The sequence below is a fragment of the Phocoena sinus genome, chromosome 6, assembly GCF_008692025.1.
Source record: "Phocoena sinus isolate mPhoSin1 chromosome 6, mPhoSin1.pri, whole genome shotgun sequence".
Taxonomy (NCBI): Eukaryota; Metazoa; Chordata; class Mammalia; order Artiodactyla; family Phocoenidae; genus Phocoena; species Phocoena sinus.
Window position 1 is genome coordinate 82,059,654 of NC_045768.1, and position 22,766 is coordinate 82,082,419.

Genomic DNA, 22,766 nt, shown 5'->3' on the forward strand with positions numbered 1-22,766 from the left:
TTAAACATCTTTATTGGGGCACAATTGCTCTACAATGGTGTGTTAGTTTCTGCTTTACAACAAAGTGAATCAGCTATACATACACACATGTTCCCATATGTCTTCCCTCTTGCGTCTCCCTCCCTCCCACTCTCCCCATCCCACCCTTCCAGGCTGTCACAAAGCACTGAGCTAATATCCCTGTGCCTTGCGGCTGCTTCCCCCCAGCTATCTACCTTACTACGTTTGTTAGTGTGTATATGTCCATGACTCTCTCTCGCCCTGTCAAAACTCACCCCTCCCCCTCCCCATACCCTCAAGTCCGTTCTCCAGTAGGTCTGCGTCTTTATTCCTATCTTACCCCTAGGTTCTTCATGACATTTTTTTCCCTTAAATTCCATATATATGTGTTAGCATACGGTATTTGTCTTTTTCTTTCTGACTTACTTCACTCTGTATGACAGACTCTAGGTCTATCCATCTCATTACAAATAGCTCAATTTCATTTCTTTTTAAGGCTGAGTAATATTCCATTGTGTATATGTGCCACATCTTCTTTATCCATTCATCCGATGATGGGCGCTTAGGTTGTTTCCATGTCCTGGCTATTGTAAATAGAGCTGCAATGAACATTTTGGTACATGACTCTTTTTGAATTTTGGTTTTCTCAGGGTATATGCCAAGTAGTGGGATTGCTGGGTCATATGGTAATTCTATTTGTAGTTTTTTAAGGAACCTCCATACTGTTCTCCACAGTGGCTGAACCAACTCACATTCCCACCAGCAGTGCAAGAGTGTCCCCTTTTCTCCACACCCTCTCCAGCATTTATTGTTTCTAGATTTTTTGATGATGGCCATTCTGACTGGTGTGAGATGATATCTCATTGTAGTTTTGATTTGCATTTCTCTAATGATTAATGATGTTGAGCATTCTTTCATGTGTTTGTTGGCATTCTGTATATCTTCTTTGGAGAAATGTCTATTTAGGTCTTCTGCCCATTTTTGGATGGGGTTGTTTGTTTTTTTGTTATTGAGCTGCATGAGCTGCTTGTAAATTTTGGAGATTAATCCTTTGTCAGTTGCTTCATTTGCAAATGTTTTCTCCCATTCTGAGGGTTGTCTTTTGGTCTTGGTTATGGTTTCCTTTGCTGTGCAAAAGCTTTGAAGTTTCATTAGGTCCCATTTGTTTATTTTTGTTTTTATTTCCATTACTCTAGGAGGTGGGTCAGAAAGGATCTTGCTGTGATTTATGTCATAGAGTGTTCTTCCTATGTTTTCTTCTAAGAGTTTGATAGTTTCTGGCCTTACATTTAGGTCTTTAATCCATTTTGAGCTTATTTTTGTGTATGGTGTTAGGGAGTGATCTAATCTCATACTTTTACATGTACCTGTCCAGTTTTCCCAGCACCATTTATTGAAGAGGCTGTCCTTTCTCCACTGTACATTCCTGCCTCCTTTATCAAAGATAAGGTGTCCATATGTGCGTGGGTTTATCTCTGGGCTTTCTATCCTGTACCACTGATCTATCTTTCTGTTTTTGTGCCAGTACCATACTGTCTTGATTACTGTTGCTTTGTAATATAGTCTGAAGTCAGGGAGCCTTATTCCTCCAGCTCCTTTTTTCGTTCTCAAGATTGCTTTGGCTATTCGGGGTCTTTTGTGTTTCCATACAAATTGTGAAATTTTTTGTTCTAGTTCTGTGAAAAATGCCAGTGGTAGTTTGATAGGGATTGCATTGAATCTGTAGATTGCTTTGGGTAGTAGAGTCATTTTCACAATGTTGATTCTTCCCATCCAAGAACATGGTATATCTCTCCATCTATTTGTATCATCTTTAATTTCTTTCATCAGTGTCTTATAATTTTCTGCATACAGGTCTTTCGTATCCTTAGGTAGGTTTATTCCTAGATAGTTTATTCTTTTTGTTGCAGTGGTAAATGGGAGTGTTTTCTTGATTTCACTTTCAGATTTTTCATCATTAGTATATAGGAATGCCAGAGATTTCTGTGCATTAATTTTGTATCCTGCTACTTTACCAAATTCATTGATTAGCTCTAGTAGTTTTCTGGTAGCATCTTTAGGATTCTCTATGTATAGTATCATGTCATCTGCAAACAGTGACAGCTTTACTTCTTCTTTTCCGATCTGGATTCCTTTTATTTCCTTTTCTTCTCTGATTGCTGTGGCTAAAACTTCCAAAACTATGTTGAATAAGAGTGGTGAGAGTGGGCAACCTTGTCTTGTTCCTGATCTTAGTGGAAATGCTTTCAGTTTTTCACCATTGAGGATGATGTTTGCTGTGGGCTTATCATATATGGCCTTTATTATGTTGAGGAAAGTTCCCTCTATGCCTACTTTCTGGAGGGTTTTTATCATAAATGGGTGTTGAATTTTGTCGAAAGCTTTCTCTGCATCTATTGAGATGATCATATGGTTTTTATTCTTCAATTTGTTAATATGGTTTATCACATTGATAGATTTGCGTATATTGAAGAATCCTTGCATTCCTGGAATAAACCCCACTTGATCATGGTGTATGATCCTTTTAATGTGCTGTTGGATTCTGTTTGCTAGTATTTTGTTGAGGATTTTTGCATCTATGTTCATCAGTGATATTGGCCTGTAGTTTTCTTTCTTTGTGACATCCTTGTCTGGTTTTGGTATCAAGGTGATGGTGGCCTCGTAGAAGGAATTTGGGAGTGTTCCTCCCTCTGCTATATTTTGGAAGAGTTCGAGAAGGATAGGTGTTAGCTCTTCTCTAAACGTTTGATAGAATTCACCTGTGAAGCCATCTGGTCCTGGGCTTTTGTTTGTTGGAAGATTTTTTAATCACAGTTTCAATTTCAGTGCTTGTGATTGGTCTGTTCATATTTTCTATTTCTTCCTGATTAAGTCTTGGCAGGTTGTGCATTTCTAAGAATTTGTCCATTTCTTCCAGATTGTCCATTTTATTGGCATAGAGTTGCTTGTAGTAATCTCTCATGATTATTTTTATTTCTGCAGTTGTTATTTCTCCTTTCTCATTTCTAATTCTATTGATTTGAGTCTTCTCCCTTTTTTTCTTGATGAGTCTGGCTAGTGGTTTATCTATTTTGTTTATCTTCTCAAAGAACCAGCTTTTAGTTTTATTGATCTTTGCTATTGTTTCCTTCATTTCTTTTTCATTTATTTCTTTTTTTTTTTTTTAACATCTTTATTGGGGTATAATTGCTTTACAATGGTGTGTTAGTTTCTGCTTTATAACAAAGTGAATCAGCTATACATATACATATGTTCCCATATGTCTTCCCTCTTGCGTCTCCCTCCCTCCCACTCTCCCCATCCCACCCTTCCAGGCTGTCACAAAGCACCGAGCTAATATCCCTGTGCCTTGCGGCTGCTTCCCCCCAGCTATCTACCTTACTACGTTTGTTAGTGTGTATATGTCCATGACTCTCTCTCGCCCTGTCAAAACTCACCCCTCCCCCTCCCCATACCCTCAAGTCCGTTCTCCAGTAGGTCTGCGTCTTTATTCCTATCTTACCCCTAGGTTCTTCATGACATTTTTTTCCCTTAAATTCCATATATATGTGTTAGCATACGGTATTTGTCTTTTTCTTTCTGACTTACTTCACTCTGTATGACAGACTCTAGGTCTATCCATCTCATTACAAATAGCTCAATTTCATTTCTTTTTAAGGCTGAGTAATATTCCATTGTGTATATGTGCCACATCTTCTTTATCCATTCATCCGATGATGGGCGCTTAGGTTGTTTCCATGTCCTGGCTATTGTAAATAGAGCTGCAATGAACATTTTGGTACATGACTCTTTTTGAATTTTGGTTTTCTCAGGGTATATGCCAAGTAGTGGGATTGCTGGGTCATATGGTAATTCTATTTGTAGTTTTTTAAGGAACCTCCATACTGTTCTCCACAGTGGCTGAACCAACTCACATTCCCACCAGCAGTGCAAGAGTGTCCCCTTTTCTCCACACCCTCTCCAGCATTTATTGTTTCTAGATTTTTTGATGATGGCCATTCTGACTGGTGTGAGATGATATCTCATTGTAGTTTTGATTTGCATTTCTCTAATGATTAATGATGTTGAGCATTCTTTCATGTGTTTGTTGGCATTCTGTATATCTTCTTTGGAGAAATGTCTATTTAGGTCTTCTGCCCATTTTTGGATGGGGTTGTTTGTTTTTTTGTTATTGAGCTGCATGAGCTGCTTGTAAATTTTGGAGATTAATCCTTTGTCAGTTGCTTCATTTGCAAATGTTTTCTCCCATTCTGAGGGTTGTCTTTTGGTCTTGGTTATGGTTTCCTTTGCTGTGCAAAAGCTTTGAAGTTTCATTAGGTCCCATTTGTTTATTTTTGTTTTTATTTCCATTACTCTAGGAGGTGGGTCAGAAAGGATCTTGCTGTGATTTATGTCATAGAGTGTTCTTCCTATGTTTTCTTCTAAGAGTTTGATAGTTTCTGGCCTTACATTTAGGTCTTTAATCCATTTTGAGCTTATTTTTGTGTATGGTGTTAGGGAGTGATCTAATCTCATACTTTTACATGTACCTGTCCAGTTTTCCCAGCACCATTTATTGAAGAGGCTGTCCTTTCTCCACTGTACATTCCTGCCTCCTTTATCAAAGATAAGGTGTCCATATGTGCGTGGGTTTATCTCTGGGCTTTCTATCCTGTACCACTGATCTATCTTTCTGTTTTTGTGCCAGTACCATACTGTCTTGATTACTGTTGCTTTGTAATATAGTCTGAAGTCAGGGAGCCTTATTCCTCCAGCTCCTTTTTTCGTTCTCAAGATTGCTTTGGCTATTCGGGGTCTTTTGTGTTTCCATACAAATTGCGAAATTTTTTGTTCTAGTTCTGTGAAAAATGCCAGTGGTAGTTTGATAGGGATTGCATTGAATCTGTAGATTGCTTTGGGTAGTAGAGTCATTTTCACAATGTTGATTCTTCCCATCCAAGAACATGGTATATCTCTCCATCTATTTGTATCATCTTTAATTTCTTTCATCAGTGTCTTATAATTTTCTGCATACAGGTCTTTCGTATCCTTAGGTAGGTTTATTCCTAGATATTTTATTCTTTTTGTTGCAGTGGTAAATGGGAGTGTTTTCTTGATTTCACTTTCAGATTTTTCATCATTAGTATATAGGAATGCCAGAGATTTCTGTGCATTAATTTTGTATCCTGCTACTTTACCAAATTCATTGATTAGCTCTAGTAGTTTTCTGGTAGCATCTTTAGGATTCTCTATGTATAGTATCATGTCATCTGCAAACAGTGACAGCTTTACTTCTTCTTTTCCGATCTGGATTCCTTTTATTTCCTTTTCTTCTCTGATTGCTGTGGCTAAAACTTCCAAAACTATGTTGAATAAGAGTGGTGAGAGTGGGCAACCTTGTCTTGTTCCTGATCTTAGTGGAAATGCTTTCAGTTTTTCACCATTGAGGATGATGTTTGCTGTGGGCTTATCATATATGGCCTTTATTATGTTGAGGAAAGTTCCCTCTATGCCTACTTTCTGGAGGGTTTTTATCATAAATGGGTGTTGAATTTTGTCGAAAGCTTTCTCTGCATCTATTGAGATGATCATATGGTTTTTATTCTTCAATTTGTTAATATGGTTTATCACATTGATAGATTTGCGTATATTGAAGAATCCTTGCATTCCTGGAATAAACCCCACTTGATCATGGTGTATGATCCTTTTAATGTGCTGTTGGATTCTGTTTGCTAGTATTTTGTTGAGGATTTTTGCATCTATGTTCATCAGTGATATTGGCCTGTAGTTTTCTTTCTTTGTGACATCCTTGTCTGGTTTTGGTATCAAGGTGATGGTGGCCTCGTAGAAGGAATTTGGGAGTGTTCCTCCCTCTGCTATATTTTGGAAGAGTTCGAGAAGGATAGGTGTTAGCTCTTCTCTAAACGTTTGATAGAATTCACCTGTGAAGCCATCTGGTCCTGGGCTTTTGTTTGTTGGAAGATTTTTTAATCACAGTTTCAATTTCAGTGCTTGTGATTGGTCTGTTCATATTTTCTATTTCTTCCTGATTAAGTCTTGGCAGGTTGTGCATTTCTAAGAATTTGTCCATTTCTTCCAGATTGTCCATTTTATTGGCATAGAGTTGCTTGTAGTAATCTCTCATGATTATTTTTATTTCTGCAGTTGTTATTTCTCCTTTCTCATTTCTAATTCTATTGATTTGAGTCTTCTCCCTTTTTTTCTTGATGAGTCTGGCTAGTGGTTTATCTATTTTGTTTATCTTCTCAAAGAACCAGCTTTTAGTTTTATTGATCTTTGCTATTGTTTCCTTCATTTCTTTTTCATTTATTTCTTTTTTTTTTTTAACATCTTTATTGGGGTATAATTGCTTTACAATGGTGTGTTAGTTTCTGCTTTATAACAAAGTGAATCAGCTATACATATACATATGTTCCCATATGTCTTCCCTCTTGCGTCTCCCTCCCTCCCACTCTCCCCATCCCACCCTTCCAGGCTGTCACAAAGCACCGAGCTAATATCCCTGTGCCTTGCGGCTGCTTCCCCCCAGCTATCTACCTTACTACGTTTGTTAGTGTGTATATGTCCATGACTCTCTCTCGCCCTGTCAAAACTCACCCCTCCCCCTCCCCATACCCTCAAGTCCGTTCTCCAGTAGGTCTGCGTCTTTATTCCTATCTTACCCCTAGGTTCTTCATGACATTTTTTTCCCTTAAATTCCATATATATGTGTTAGCATACGGTATTTGTCTTTTTCTTTCTGACTTACTTCACTCTGTATGACAGACTCTAGGTCTATCCATCTCATTACAAATAGCTCAATTTCATTTCTTTTTAAGGCTGAGTAATATTCCATTGTGTATATGTGCCACATCTTCTTTATCCATTCATCCGATGATGGGCGCTTAGGTTGTTTCCATGTCCTGGCTATTGTAAATAGAGCTGCAATGAACATTTTGGTACATGACTCTTTTTGAATTTTGGTTTTCTCAGGGTATATGCCAAGTAGTGGGATTGCTGGGTCATATGGTAATTCTATTTGTAGTTTTTTAAGGAACCTCCATACTGTTCTCCACAGTGGCTGAACCAACTCACATTCCCACCAGCAGTGCAAGAGTGTCCCCCTTTCTCCACACCCTCTCCAGCATTTATTGTTTCTAGATTTTTTGATGATGGCCATTCTGACTGGTGTGAGATGATATCTCATTGTAGTTTTGATTTGCATTTCTCTAATGATTAATGATGTTGAGCATTCTTTCATGTGTTTGTTGGCATTCTGTATATCTTCTTTGGAGAAATGTCTATTTAGGTCTTCTGCCCATTTTTGGATGGGGTTGTTTGTTTTTTTGTTATTGAGCTGCATGAGCTGCTTGTAAATTTTGGAGATTAATCCTTTGTCGGTTGCTTCATTTGCAAATGTTTTCTCCCATTCTGAGGGTTGTCTTTTGGTCTTGGTTATGGTTTCCTTTGCTGTGCAAAAGCTTTGAAGTTTCATTAGGTCCCATTTGTTTATTTTTGTTTTTATTTCCATTACTCTAGGAGGTGGGTCAGAAAGGATCTTGCTGTGATTTATGTCATAGAGTGTTCTTCCTATGTTTTCTTCTAAGAGTTTGATAGTTTCTGGCCTTACATTTAGGTCTTTAATCCATTTTGAGCTTATTTTTGTGTATGGTGTTAGGGAGTGATCTAATCTCATACTTTTACATGTACCTGTCCAGTTTTCCCAGCACCATTTATTGAAGAGGCTGTCCTTTCTCCACTGTACATTCCTGCCTCCTTTATCAAAGATAAGGTGTCCATATGTGCGTGGGTTTATCTCTGGGCTTTCTATCCTGTACCACTGATCTATCTTTCTGTTTTTGTGCCAGTACCATACTGTCTTGATTACTGTTGCTTTGTAATATAGTCTGAAGTCAGGGAGCCTTATTCCTCCAGCTCCTTTTTTCGTTCTCAAGATTGCTTTGGCTATTCGGGGTCTTTTGTGTTTCCATACAAATTGCGAAATTTTTTGTTCTAGTTCTGTGAAAAATGCCAGTGGTAGTTTGATAGGGATTGCATTGAATCTGTAGATTGCTTTGGGTAGTAGAGTCATTTTCACAATGTTGATTCTTCCCATCCAAGAACATGGTATATCTCTCCATCTATTTGTATCATCTTTAATTTCTTTCATCAGTGTCTTATAATTTTCTGCATACAGGTCTTTCGTATCCTTAGGTAGGTTTATTCCTAGATATTTTATTCTTTTTGTTGCAATGGTAAATGGGAGTGTTTTCTTGATTTCACTTTCAGATTTTTCATCATTAGTATATAGGAATGCCAGAGATTTCTGTGCATTAATTTTGTATCCTGCTACTTTACCAAATTCATTGATTAGCTCTAGTAGTTTTCTGGTAGCATCTTTAGGATTCTCTATGTATAGTATCATGTCATCTGCAAACAGTGACAGCTTTACTTCTTCTTTTCCGATTTGGATTCCTTTTATTTCCTTTTCTTCTCTGATTGCTGTGGCTAAAACTTCCAAAACTATGTTGAATAAGAGTGGTGAGAGTGGGCAACCTTGTCTTGTTCCTGATCTTAGTGGAAATGCTTTCAGTTTTTCACCATTGAGGATGATGTTTGCTGTGGGCTTGTCATATATGGCTTTTATTATGTTGAGGAAAGTTCCCTCTATGCCTACTTTCTGGAGGGTTTTTATCATAAATGGGTGTTGAATTTTGTCGAAAGCTTTCTCTGCATCTATTGAGATGATCATATGGTTTTTCTCCTTCAATTTGTTAATATGGTTTATCACATTGATAGATTTGCGTATATTGAAGAATCCTTGCATTCCTGGAATAAACCCCACTTGATCATGGTGTATGATCCTTTTAATGTGCTGTTGGATTCTGTTTGCTAGTATTTTGTTGAGGATTTTTGCATCTATGTTCATCAGTGATATTGGCCTGTAGTTTTCTTTCTTTGTGACATCCTTGTCTGGTTTTGGTATCAAGGTGATGGTGGCTTCGTAGAAGGAATTTGGGAGTGTTCCTCCCTCTGCTATATTTTGGAAGAGTTTGAGAAGGATAGGTGTTAGCTCTTCTCTAAACGTTTGATAGAATTCACCTGTGAAGCCATCTGGTCCTGGGCTTTTGTTTGTTGGAAGGTTTTTAATCACAGTTTCAATTTCAGTGCTTGTGATTGGTCTGTTCATATTTTCTATTTCTTCCTGATTCAGTCTTGGCAGGTTGTGCATTTCTAAGAATTTGTCCATTTCTTCCAGATTGTCCATTTTATTGGCATAGAGTTGCTTGTAGTAATCTCTCATGATTTTTTTTATTTCTGCAGTGTCAGTTGTTACTTTTCCTTTTTCATTTCTAATTCTATTGATTTGAGTCTTCTCCCTTTTTTTCTTGATGAGTCTGGCTAGTGGTTTATCTATTTTGTTTATCTTCTCAAAGAACCAGCTTTTAGTTTTATTGATCTTTGCTATTGTTTCCTTCATTTCTTTTTCATTTATTTCTGATCTTTTTTTTTTTTTTTTTTTTTTTTTTTTTTTTTTTGCGGTACGCGGGCCTCTCACTGTTGTGGCCTCTCCCGTTGCGGAGCAACAGGCTCCGGACGCGCAGGCTCAGTGGCCATGGCTCACGGGCCCAGCCGCTCCGCGGCATGTGGGATCCTCCCACACCGGGGCACGAACCCGTGTCCCCTGCATCGGCAGGCGGACTCTCAACCACTGCGCCACCAGGGAAGCCCCTCTGATCTGATTTTTATGATTTCTTTCCTTCTGCTAGCTTTGGGGCTTCTTTGTTCTTCTTTCTCTAATTGCTTGAGGTGCAAGGTTAGGTTGTTTATTCGAGATGTTTCCTGCTTCTTAAGGTGGGCTTGTATTGCTATAAACTTCCCCCTTAGAACTGCTTTTGCTGCATCCCATAGGTTTTGGGTCGTTGTGTCTCCATTGTCATTTGTTTCTAGGTATTTTTTTATTTCCTCTTTGATTTCTTCAGTGATCACTTCATTATTAAGTAGTGTATTGTTTAGCCTCCATGTGTTTGTATATTTTACAGATCTTTTCCTGTAATTGATATCTAGTCTCATGGCGTTGTGGTCAGAAAAGATACTTGATACAATTTCAATTTTCTTAAATTTACCAAGGCTTGATTTGTGACCCAAGATATGATCTATCCTGGAGAATGTTCCATGAGCACTTGAGAAAAATGTGTATTCTGTTGTTTTTGGATGGAGTGTCCTATAAATATCAATTAAGTCCATCTTGTTTCATGTATCATTTAAAGCTTGTGTTTCCTTATTTATTTTCATTTTGGATGATCTGTCCATGGGTGAAAGTGGGGTGTTAGAGTCCCCTACTGTGAATGTGTTACTGTCAATTTCCTCTTTTATGGCTGTTAGTATTTGCCTTATGTATTGAGGTGTAGAGCTTTTTCTGACATCTCTCCCCATATATTCCAAGACCACCCTCTTCACACATGTGATCACCAACTTCAACTATTTTTTTTTTTGCCCACCTGGGCTCACATGCTGCTACTGACTTCTTAGGCCCTAAAAAACCTCTTGCCATGGTAACTTCCAGCATTCCTCTTCATCTCTGGCTTTGGCTTTCTGTATCAGCCCTCCCCCTAGCCACGATCCTTCCCAGTTCCTCATTCACCCCTTTAGGTATTTGCCCTGTTCTCTTTTTTTTTTGCACTACACGGGCCTCTCACTGCTGTGGCCTCTCCCGTTGCAGAGCACAGGCTCTGGACGCGCAGGCTCAGTGGCCATGGCTCACAGGCCTAGCCGCTCCGCGGCATGTGGTATCCTCCTGGACCGGGGCACAAACCCGTGTGCCCTGCATCGGCAGGCGGACCCTCAACCACTGCGCCACCAGGGAAGCCCCTGCCCTGTTCTCTTAATTGTAGGGAAACCGTTCTTTTCATGATACACAAAGTCCCTCCTCATTACTGATTACTGATTTTAGCCAAGGCCAACCCCTGAACCTGGGGACTCACTCCTATTCTGTTACTTCTGCACCATGACATTGCTCTAGCAGTTCCCCCTTTCTCTCTTGCATCATCAGTTTATTCCTCTTGACTGGTTCTTTTCCATCAACATCCAACAAGCTATATCTCCTACCTTTAAAAAGCCCTCTTGGGGCTTCCCTGGTGGCACAGTGGTTGAGAGTCTGCCTGCCGATGCGGGGGACGCGGGTTCGTGCCCTGGTCCGGGAGGATCCCGCATGCCGCGGAACGGCTGGGCCCATGAGCCATGGCCGCTGGGCCTGCGCGTCCGGAGCCTGGGCTCCGCGACGGGGGAGGCCACAGCTGTGAGAGGCCTGCGTACCGCAAAAAAAAAAAAAAAAAAAAAAAAAAAAAGCCATCTTGATGCTATCTCCTCATTTTTCTGCACCTCTGTGGAACAAAACTCCCTAAAGCAGTTGATTACACTTGCTATCACCAGTTGCTCTTCCTCTCTGACTTGGATCCACTCCAGTTATGCCTTTACCTCCATCTCTGACCTTAGTCTAGTCTTCTCAAGGCTATGAATGATCTCTGTGTCGTTAAATCTAATAATCAACTATGAGTCCTCATCTTACTTGGCGGATTGGCAACTTTTCATGCAGTTGATCACTTTCTTCTTGAAACACCTTCCTCTCTTGGCTTCCAGTATGCCACACTCTCCTGGTTCTCCTCCTACCTCACTGGCTACTACTTCTCAGTCTCTGCTTATTGGTTCCCACTTTTTTCTCCAATTTCTTAATGTTGGGGTGTCCCAAAGCCTGGTCCTAGGTCTGTTCTTCATTTGCAGTCATTGCCTTGGTGATCTTATCCAGTCTCATGGTTTTACATCTCCATTTATCTATCTATCTATCTATTTATCTATCTATCTTACTCTTATTCTCCTAATTCTTCTCCTCCCCCTCCCCTCCCCCTCATTTTTCCCCTCCCCTCCCTCACCCCTTCCTCCATTTCTTCATCATCATTATCATCATCATGTAATCTATCTTTCTATCTAATCATCTACAGCCAGGACCTTCCCTGAGGACCATCAAGCTTCTTTGTTGAGAAAAGACTGTTGGAAGTAGGGTCTCAGGCAGAAGCTGGGAGATTAGTCATGATACTACTGCAGTAATCATAGCAGCAGAGAGAGTGAGAAGTGGTCATGTTCTGAATTCATTTCATAAGGTAGAGACAACAGGATGGATTGGATGTGGATGGTTAGAAAAAAAATGTGAAGGATGACACCAACTCCTGGAAAGATGGAGTTGCTATTAACTGATGTTGTGAATACTGTGACTGGAGCATGTATGTGTAATTAGATGATGGTTGGAATAGGGAATCAGGAGTTCACTGTTCTATAGAGGTGAATTTTGGACATTCAAGTATTTATGTTGATTAGACAATTTGGGCAGGTGAGACTGTCTATCACATCAAATCATGAGCTCTGTGGTGTAAGTCCTGTGTCTTTGTTGTGTTTACTGTAGTACCTTGCATATAGTAAGTAAGCAAATATTTTAATTGACTATAAGACACATCTCAAGTTTTTTTTTTTTTTTTTGCGGTACGCGGGCCTCTCACTGTTGTGGCCTCTCCCGTTGCGGAGCACAGGCTCTGGACGCGCAGGCGCAGCGGCCATGGCTCACGGGCCCAGCCGCTCTGCGGCATGTGGGATCCTCCCGGACCGGGGCATGAACCCGCGTTCCCTGCATCGGCAGGCGGACTCTCAACCACTGCACCACCAGGGAAGCCCTCAAGGTTTTTTTTTTTTAAGTTTTTTTCTTCCAGTTTTTTTTGGCCATGCCGAGCGGCTTGTGGGATCTTAGTTCCCTGACCAAGGATTGAACCTGTGCCCTCTGCAGTGCAAGTGCGGAGTCCTAACCACTGGACCGCCAGGGAATTCCCCTTTCTTCCAGTTTTGAGATATAATTGACATTCGGCACTGTATAAGTTTAAGGTGTACAGCATAATCAAGGTTCTTTTTATTGTGACCCTTCTGGGGTCCTCATCAGCTGAGTACCCCAGTAATCCTGTGGCAGTATTCCCTGTTCCATAGCACTCATCATACGAATGTAATGATTTGTCTGCCTCCCCAGCCCCGACTTTGGATTCAAGTACTATTAAGGTATTATTATGCACCAGCCACTATCCTAAGTCCTGGATATATAATACACTATTGTATTACTCAGGCAAGAATGAGATACCTATGGATGAGAAACCTAACAAGCAGAGGCAGTAAACACAGGAGAAAGGGGGCAAAATTGAGATATATCGAGATTAGAACACAGTGACTGACTTCATGTTTGGGCTGAGCAAAAACATGGATTTATAGTTACACCAATCCCTGACATTGGGAAACTGATTTGTTGGGTGGAGGGTGAGTATTCAGAAATTTTGAATTAATTTGCATTTCCTTTGGACAATAAGGCTCAACTCACTGCTTTTCATCACATGATGGACAACAGACTAAAACTCAGTTTATTCCTCTCCATCCTCTAAAAGCGCTTGGGTATCGGGTGGCTTCCTGGCTCAACTTCTTTTGAGTACATAGCAAACCAGCCTTTTCTCTTATCATACCTTCTTCAGGAACATGTCAGCTTCTTTTTTAAAAAATATTTATTTATTTATTTTGGCTGTGCTGGATGTTAGCCGCGGCACACGGGATCTTCGTGGCAGCATGCGGGTTTCTTAGTTGTGGCATGCGGACGTCTTAGTTGCGGCATGCAGACTCTTACTTGCAGCATGCAGGATCTAATTCCCCGACCAGGGATTGAACCTGGGCCCCCTGCATTGGAAGTGCGGAGTCTTACCCACTGGACCACCAGGGAAGTCCCAGGAACATGTCAACTTCTATCTCAGGGACTCAGACCCCCATCTACATGGTCTTCCTCTCTGCTTCTGTCCCTGCCTACCCTTGGGTGTGGGGGACAAGCCCCTCTCCATGTCCTACTGTGATCTTCATTCCAGGTGTCATTCATTCCATGCAGCTGTTAGGCAGTGGAAGTGGGATATAGGCAAGAGAGCTACAGCAGCCTCCTAGGTGAGTTCTTCAGAAAGATCTAACCAATAACCAAAAGGGAGCAGAAAGGGGAGATTCTACCATTTGCTTTTGATGTTAGTCATATTAGCTATATGCTGTTGGTAAACAAAGCGCCTCCTCAAGGTTGGAAAACTGGCACTCCCCTCCAGATTGTGGGCATATATAGAAGTCATCAGTGAATTTTGCCTGTGGGATTCCTGGCCACTCCTTCTTGACAGTACTATCCTCATGTCCACATTGCTCCTCTGGGCCCAAGGACACCATAATAGAAGTCAAGCCTGACCTTTACCTTCAGTGTACCTTAGACAAGGGCCTTCCTTCTCTGCTCCAGTTCCTTTATCCACAGTCCGGGGAGGGGGTGTTGTTGTGTGGAGTGCGACCCAGCTTAAGTGTGAGTTAAAACTCCTTCCCTAGATAAGAAGGACATTTACCTCCCTTATGCCTTCCCTGAACACACCACAGTAGAGAGGAGGAGCAGACAGACACCTCTCTGCTTAGAGATATAGAATATATTTTGGGTGGCATTCTGCCCTCCTGTACATTAATGAAAATGGCAGTAGCAGTCCTCTTCAAGGGATGCAGACGTTGAGGAGACTACAGAGTCTTTCGAATGCGCTGGGTCTTCTTGAGCAGACCAATGTTTCCATCTGAGGTGAGAGGTGAGAGTGAGGGTGGGTCCCCTGGTTGGATGGCACAAGCCACTTGAGGACAGTGCCGAGGGCAGCGGCGGGGGATGCCCAGGACTGAGGCAGAGTGGAGTTGATGGGAGTGGGAGCGGTGCCGGAGCTTACTGTCTGGGGAATGGGGACCATCCAAGAAGGTCAGGCCCACCTGCTTCTCAGTAGGCAGAAATTGGGCCTTTGGGTCCCCTCTTGTCTTCTCTGTCTTAGTTCGCCCCTTGGGACTTTTGGCTGGAGCCAGGCTCTTTGTTACATTTTCTTTTCTTGTGTTAGACACTTTCTCACATGTAGAGGACATGGATTCCTCATGCCCTTTGCCTTTGGTTTTGGGGTTAATACAGTGTAGAAAAGATTTCATCTTATTTCTCAAGCCAGATTCTGGAAGGCTGGGCCTCTTGCGAGTATAGCCTGGCATCATCTGCCCCTGCAAAACCTGACCTTGTAAAGTTTGGCCCTGCAATGGCTTACCCGGAGTGAGTTGGCCCAGGAAAGGCTGGCCCTATGATGCCTGGGGCACCACAGGCTGGACATTCTCAGGAACCCTTGCTGGTTTGAGGATGACATTGAGCTTGGCTTGACTGTCTTGCAGGTCATTCTTCTCAGAGTCTTTCCCCCCAGGGACTCCAGGAGGTATCTCTGGGAATTTAAGCTGAGGGTGATGCTGGGGACTGTGCTGACAGGGAGCACCAAGGTGATAGCGATGTCTCTGTTGCCAGGGGCTGCAGGGTGTCTTGTTCAGAAGCATCCCTTCTGGTCTCTGGGCTTCAGCAGAGTGGCTTTTTTCTCTTGTGGAGGAGACTGCAAACCCGGCATCTCCTTCTCCGTGGTCCCCTGCCATTTTGGGTTTGCCTGGCTCCTCTCTCTTTTCTGCCAGTGTGGGGTCTTGGGCTGAGTCCTTGCTCTTGTCAGGGCTTTGGGGCTCCTCTAGGCTGGGGTTGTTCACACTGGCCTCCAGCTGAACACAAAGCACCTGGGTCTCTGTCATGTTCCCACTGGGTTATGAGATCTTGGAGGCCCAGTTGTGTTGCTTCTGTTTCTGATGCACTGCCTTTAACTCAGTGGCCAGTTGTTGTTTGAGGTGGAGCCATTCTGGATCCAGGGCACGTGGCATATCTGGTGGGATGGGGAGTTCCTGGAGCAGTGTTTATCCGTGGTTGTTTAGACTCCCAAGAGACTCCTGTGTCCATATGTTCTCTGGCATTGCTACAGTTTGTTCCCTGGACTCCCTTGCCTTTAGGGGAATTCCCAATTGTGTCTCTAGGATCTTCTTTCTCAGATGGAAATTTAGTCTGGCCAAGATGGGTTCCCCGAGTGAGTAGGGCTTCGCAGGCTCTGTCTGGCTTTCTAGAGGCACCATCTTGATTATTCCTTCCATCTGCACTTCAGCCTGGAATTCACCTGCAATGTCTGCACAAGTCTCTTTGGCATCTTGAAAGCCTGGCCCAGGACTTAGACCCTGCTCTTCAGGTAAGGTCATCTGAGTCAGAGGTTCTACTGGAATTCGACAGGCCAGGCACCATCTCTGTTTTCATAGCTTGGGAAGTTATTGCTGGGGCCATGGCCATGGAGAGAGCCACATAATAAAGAACAGGCATCCCTGACAAGAAGGCCAGATACTTGTGCCGTAAAGTTGTCTCCAGTTTTTCAATGGCTCCCTTGGACAGGGCTTGGGGCAGCTTAGGATGTTCAGTGTTAGCATCTGGTGAGGCTTGCTGCTGCTGGTCAAGGGCCGTTGGCATCCAGGGTATAATTTTCTGTTGTTCTAGGGGCTTGCTTTCTGGGGTGCAGGTAAAGGGAGCCAATTCCAGGACCCCAGGAATTCTGCACTCCCAGGAGACACATACACAGACAGGAACCTTGCCCTGGTGAATCTGCCCACATTTGGAGTCGATGTGGCTCTGCAATATTGCCTTGGCCTGGTCAGACAAGTGCGGCATAGGGACTGACACTGGGTCCTTGATGGCTGCGAATGGGTTGCCAACGCCAATGCCCTCTAGAGCTGTAGGGTGGGGGACGTTCACATTGTCTAGGGCTGTGCTGCTCCAGGAGAGAGTCTGCTTGTCAGCAGGGGACAGGAGCAAATGGATGGACTGCTGGATCTTCTGGGGCAGGCCCCAGCGATGGTGAATCAACTGTCACTGGAGGTGGAATTCCAGCAGCCTCCTGGCATGCTCTGGGAACAAGAGTAGTTCTCTTGTGAGGACTGAGATGGGCTGCCCTGGCCAGGAAGTTGTCACAGTCTCAGAAGACTGGGCTTTGTCACAGGGCTTATACTGCATGGGGCTCTGGGTGTGCTGATTTCTCTGGAAAACATCTGGCAAGCCCCACTGAAGCTGGAGCTGCCTCTGCAGCAGGTGCCACTCCAAGGCTTCACACTCATCCAGGGTCAGAAACGGGATATTGATCTGAGCTTGTTGGTGCTCAGGTGGAGCAATCCAATTTGGGGAAGATGGAGAAGAGGGTGCAGCTGACTGGAGTGGAGTTTTAGGCATCAGAGGGAGGAAGCAGAGCTCCTTGAAGAGAAAAGGATGCTTCAAGGGGGGCTTGGACATGCTCCCATTCATGGAGAGGCCTTGAGAACCCAAGAAAGTGTCAACCTGGGACTCACTGTGCAGAGAAGGGAGGCCACAGAATAGCTGGCTATATTTCGGCTGCACATGGCCCACTGAGTCGTTAGCCTGTTGCCCAGGCATTAGATAAAGGCCACTTAATTCTTTAAGGGCTGGAGAGGGCAAGGCTATAGCCATATTGCCTGGGATTTGCTGGTAGTAGTGTCTTTGTTCTGGGTCCATAATGGACCACTTAGAAACCCAGAAGGCCTGGCTGGGCTGGCCGGCCATACGTGAACCCCAGTTCTGGTATGAAACGGTCCCAAATTTCTCAATAGAGAACTGAGAAGTATCATTCTGGATGAAAGAGACTGGTTGGTTATGTACAGGGTGGTAAAATAATGGCGGATCTGGTATAAGCTGCCTCAGGGACTCTTCCACACGTCTGGGGAGCCCCCACCTCTGGAAGTGCATCAGTCCTTTTACATGTACCTCAAGAAGCCTCCGGACTTCAGTACTGAGGAATAACAGGTGGGCAGAGAGGACAGTGACCATATGTAAGGCCATAGCATGTGTCAGGGCTGTGATTTCTCGGTTCAGGGTCCGCAGAGAGACTTGAGAATTCAAGGGCTGCTGGCCTTGGTTCCCATAGAGAAGGTTGGGGTTGCTTTGCATCATCTCCTGCAGGTTCACTGAAACCTTAGGTTCCTCAAACCTTGAAGAAAACATAGTCTCTGGGCCCCTGGGCACCTCTGGTACTTGAAATCCCTGCCTTAGCTTGAGGTGTTCAGCCCAGTAATCACGGATGCTAGCTGCACCTGTTGACCGGGCAGATGACTGGGTTAAGGATTTCTCCGACACTGTGAGGATTGCAGATGGAAGTGAAAGGTCTTTGGAGTGTGGGGAACGATGCTCCAGACTCTGCTCAGAAGACACTTTAGACGCAGACAAAATCTCTAGGTAAGAGCAGCCCTGTGACGGCCTCCTTGAAGTGGGGGAGATCAGGGTGTTCTCACCCACCACCACCTGCTGAATCTCCAGAGCCATGGCATCGCAGGTTTGGCAGCAGGAATCTGCACACAGGAGCTGCCACACGCTCCCCTCCTGAGGAAGCCAGCCCCGGCTGGGAGGGAAACATTGCAACTGTTTGTTACTGATGGAGTGACATCTGCCTCTTCGCAAGTGTGTGGCCTGGAGATTGTGCCTGCCCTCCCCTAGTCCTGTAAACCCTGAGGCCTGCATCCGCTGGGTGTTTACTCATGTACTTTTTTTTTTTTTTTTCCTAGGGAAATGCCATTTGGCAAGTTATGGTGGGCTGGGCTGAGGGCCTGGGGCTTATTGGGCGAGGTCTCAGACAACAGCTGGGAGCACAGGGCCTTGAGAGACTGGGAGGTGGGTGAGTTCCCTGCTGACCCGTGTTGAGAAGCTGAACTAGGAGAAGGAACCAGGTAGATGGGGGAGCCAATGGTTAGCCGATGGGGCGGCACCAGGAACATCACCAGGTAGAACCTGGAGTCATTCTCTTTTGGGGCTTAGGCCGCAGCCTGATATTCAGTATTTCTAAACTGTAGAAAAGGAGATCCTTTTGGGAATTCTGTGTTCTGGGAATTAAAGGGTGTACACAACATCTCTTGAGAGTCCATCCCCATTCTCTAGAGATCTAGAGAAGAAGGGTATAATATATGACAAGCTCCTGTCTGAGGGCTGTCCCAGGAACTGGCCCCGCTGAAGACAGAACCAGAGGAGGTAATGTCAGCAGGGTCCAGGGGGCTGCCCTTGAAAGGGTGTAGTTGTAAAGAGAATATGAAAATGATGACAGTTATTCACTCAATTATCCATCCTCCTGACTGTAAAACTTGTCTTGTGGCTGAGTGCAAACCCATGTAGAGTCTTTTATGAACTATGCACTAGTGAAATTCTGAATTCCAGGGCCACTGTGAGCCTAGCACAGAGCAGAACTAGGAAACTCCTCTCTCCTGAAATATCTGATCCCCCTCTGCCCTGGCAACGCTCTCAACCAGTGCTCCAGGCTCCACTGTCTGGCTCCCTTTCAGCCACTATCCTTCTCCCCAACCCTGCCCCAGGCCAAGCAGAGAAATGATCACAGACCAGGCTGGGAGTTGGGAGACTGCAAAGAGCAGGAGATCACCTTCTTATGACAGAGAGCAGCTCCCACGGCTTTCCAGCTTCTTCCCGGGAAAGTCTCCTAGCTGAGAAACCAGGAGACAGTGTTACATGGAGCAGGAGCGGACCCAGGGACATCCTATAGGAAGCTGAAGGCCTCTGAATGAGAGGAGACCGCAAACCCCAACAGTTAGTGCTGTGAGGCACGTCTGTGTACCACTCAACCAGGTATGGTGTGCTCTCCTGGACCTGCTGTCATTTGATCTTCACAACTACACTGTGAGTGAGGCAGGATCATCAGATGCCCATTTCATGGTAACAAGACTGAAAGATGAAGTGACTTCCACAGGGAAGTGGAAACTAGTAAACATAAAACTAGTAAATGACACAATTAAGAACTTCTTCCCTGCTTCCTCACTCTTCATTCCCAGGGGTAAGGTAGAGAATTTTGGAACATTCCCAACTCTGATTTCCCACCCAAAACAGTTTTCTGGCAGATTTTGTCAACTTGGAGAACTGAAGCCTTCAGTGGTTAGAGCACCTGGCTCCTGGCACCGGGGGTCATCGAGGGACAGGGTTAATGGGAATCTCACCCACAGTGGAGGGGCGTCAGAGCAGAGGCTGGGACTTTACCTCTTGATGCTGCATCTCTCGCCCTTTGTCAGACTTTTCGGTGACGCTTAAAGGTCAAAGAGAATGTGAAGCTGGGACACGATTTTCTTTTTCATGTCTAAAGTGAAACAAAGGAAATATACATTTCCCAGTCTGTTTCTGTATATCTGTCTGTATGTTATACACTGTCCTATATTGCCTTCCTGTACTCCACCCTTTCACCTGAATATTTCATTTTTCTATTTATTGTGTGCTTACTTCAGGGCTCTCCACATTCCATACCTCCTGTCCCCTTTCCCAGGACAATATTTTCAGGGGATTTAGTGTGACACAGGAGGAATAATGGAACTGATTAAATGGTTAGTGGTTCTCAGCCAAGGGCTTTTGCTTACTAAGTCCACCAATCAGAAAAATCCCCCATTTTGGGAGGTCAGAAGAGATCCAGTGAGGTAGATTCCATTTTACCTAGGACTCAACCCAAGCCAGATAGAGAGATTCTTGATTTTTCAATTAGAGTACACTGCAGGGATGGCCTGGCAAAGAATTATTTCTAGGCTCTGAGAAAGAGAATTACTATAAAGAGTAATTGAATGTATCTTATCTGAGGCTTGATTAGTTCAGCCATGGTCATAGTGTTTCCCTACCAGGCAGCAGCTCCTTTTAGGTTCCAGTGTTAATCCATGGTAACTCTTTTTCACTTGCCAGATAATTAGGATAATAACGAAGATGGAGCCATAGGTATATAAGGGATACCCCAAATCCCACAGAACAGAAGTCAGGCTCAGCATGGTCTAAACCTCATTAGCATAAGGAGACCAACCATCCCTATATGTAGGCATTCAGGGTCCTGGTGCCTGATGACTCCCAGTGCTATGCCTTGTGGCCTCCGCCTCACAGATGACAGAACCAGGCCACCAGACTGTATTACAAAGCCCTCCTGTTTCACAAGGCAGGTGTGGTGTCAAAGACCTTTACCTGTCTAGGGAAGCTCACTGGTGATTCAGCCTGTAGATGAGGGTGTCTGGTTGTCTGTAAGGACTGAAGGCGCTGCTCACAGGCAGTGTCTGTGCTCCCACTTTGTCTTCATTCTCCACACCCTCCACCAGCCTGACAGCTCGGCTCTTCCTTCGCAACAGTTGTCTGGTCACCCATCCCCCGAAAACTGAGGAAGAGTGGCTGGGACAGAGGAAGCTCTATAAACTCCTCCACCTGTACTGGAAATATATGTGCGAAGCACACATGAGTTTAGGGACAGCAGAGTCTGGTATGGCTCGGGAATGGAGAACTTTGATGTTACAGCAGTGGGTGATGGGAAACCAGAGGTGCATGAAGGGGACCATAGTTGATGTGGCAGGGAAAGGCCAAGGTGGCAGCATCTTTAAATTTAAATATGTGGCGGAAGGGAAGCCTCTATTCTGTGTGGTGGGAAGAGAATGTAAACACTGCCTTCAATGGAGGCACATGAATCTGGTTCACTTCTGGAGGACTATCCAAAGTTTTGTGTTCCAAAGCACCTCTACCCATGTGACAGCATTCCACTTGCTCAGGAAGATGACTTCCTACAGAGATAAGTGGCCACTTCCAACTAAGGATATATGCTCTGTATCTACTCTGGATATATGCTGTTTACCTGAGGAGTTTGTTTTTTTTTAAACCTGGATTTTGCTAACTTTTAGGAATGACAGGTGTTTTCCAACCAGCCCCAGGATCCATCACTCCTACACCTCGACTATTGATTTAGACATTATGTTACCTGCTTGGCTGTCTGTGGATATCGTGATATGACTCCAATATCTCAAAATTTCTGAATTTCCTTGAGAGTCTTTCCCTGGTAAAAGTGGTCTCCTAGCCAAAAAATTCTTGGCCTCAGTATCTCTGAAGTTACTACTTGGTCCTTCCTCCAGCATCCAGTCCTTCACCCATCTGGCATGGTGAGCCATCAATCTGTGCTTAGTCCTAAGCTGGGCAGTGTCAAGGGTACAAAGATATTTTAGTCATGTTGCCTTCCTACTTTCAAGAGGCTTCACTATCTGGTTTCCAAAAGAAGACTAATCCACACAAAGTAAGAGCCAGCAATGGAATTATTTATTCAGTTGTGAGGCCCAGGTCACAAACATCCCATTCTTTTTTTTTTGCGGTACGTGGGCCTCTCACTGTTGTGGCCTCTCCTGTTGCGGAGCACAGGCTCCGGACGCGCAGGCTCAGCGGCCATGGCTCACGGGCCCAGCCGCTCCGCGGCATGTGGGATCTTCTGGGACCGGGACACGAACCCGTGTCCCCTGCATCGGCAGGCGGACTCTCAACCACTGCGCCACCAGGGAAGCCCAACATCCCATTCTTGAGGGGAAAAAGCATCGATGGATGGTCAGAGAAGGCTCCTGGGTGGAGAGACATTGGAGTTGAATGTCTAAGGGCAGGCTGTGGGTGAAAGGAGTGTGTGTAGGAGAGAAACTTACCAGTAGATGCATGGGCCATGGAGTTCATTTGTCAGTAAGAAATGCAATCTACCTCTAGCAGAGGTGCAGGTGGGTGGACTGGATTGGATTGAGGGGAAAGGTTGGAGGAGCAGGGATGAGGTCTTTTGATGGAGGCATTTATTTCAATAACTAAAAGTAATTGCTTTTTTTAAAAGTAGGCACACATATACATGGTACAAAATTCCAAAGGCAGAAGAAGGTATGTAGTATGTCTCTTTCTTACCCTTGTCTGCTGTTTTCCTTCCCTGTGTATCTTTCAGAATTGATTCGGCATAGGAGGCATAAATAAAGTGATATATTTTTCTTCACAAATGGAAACATATTACAGACACTTC

The 22,766-nt window shown here is 44.0% G+C and overlaps 1 protein-coding gene across 1 annotated transcript; it reads right to left on the bottom strand.

The window, feature by feature from the left end:
* Positions 1–14,583: 14,583 nt before the first annotated feature.
* On the bottom strand, positions 14,584–20,742 carry LOC116755026 (protein FAM205A-like). The gene is given in 5 exon segments (XM_032633891.1): positions 14,584–16,177; positions 16,179–18,341; positions 19,368–19,428; positions 19,976–20,021; positions 20,599–20,742. Coding segments are annotated over 5 exon segments (4,008 nt in total).
* Positions 20,743–22,766: the final 2,024 nt, after the last annotated feature.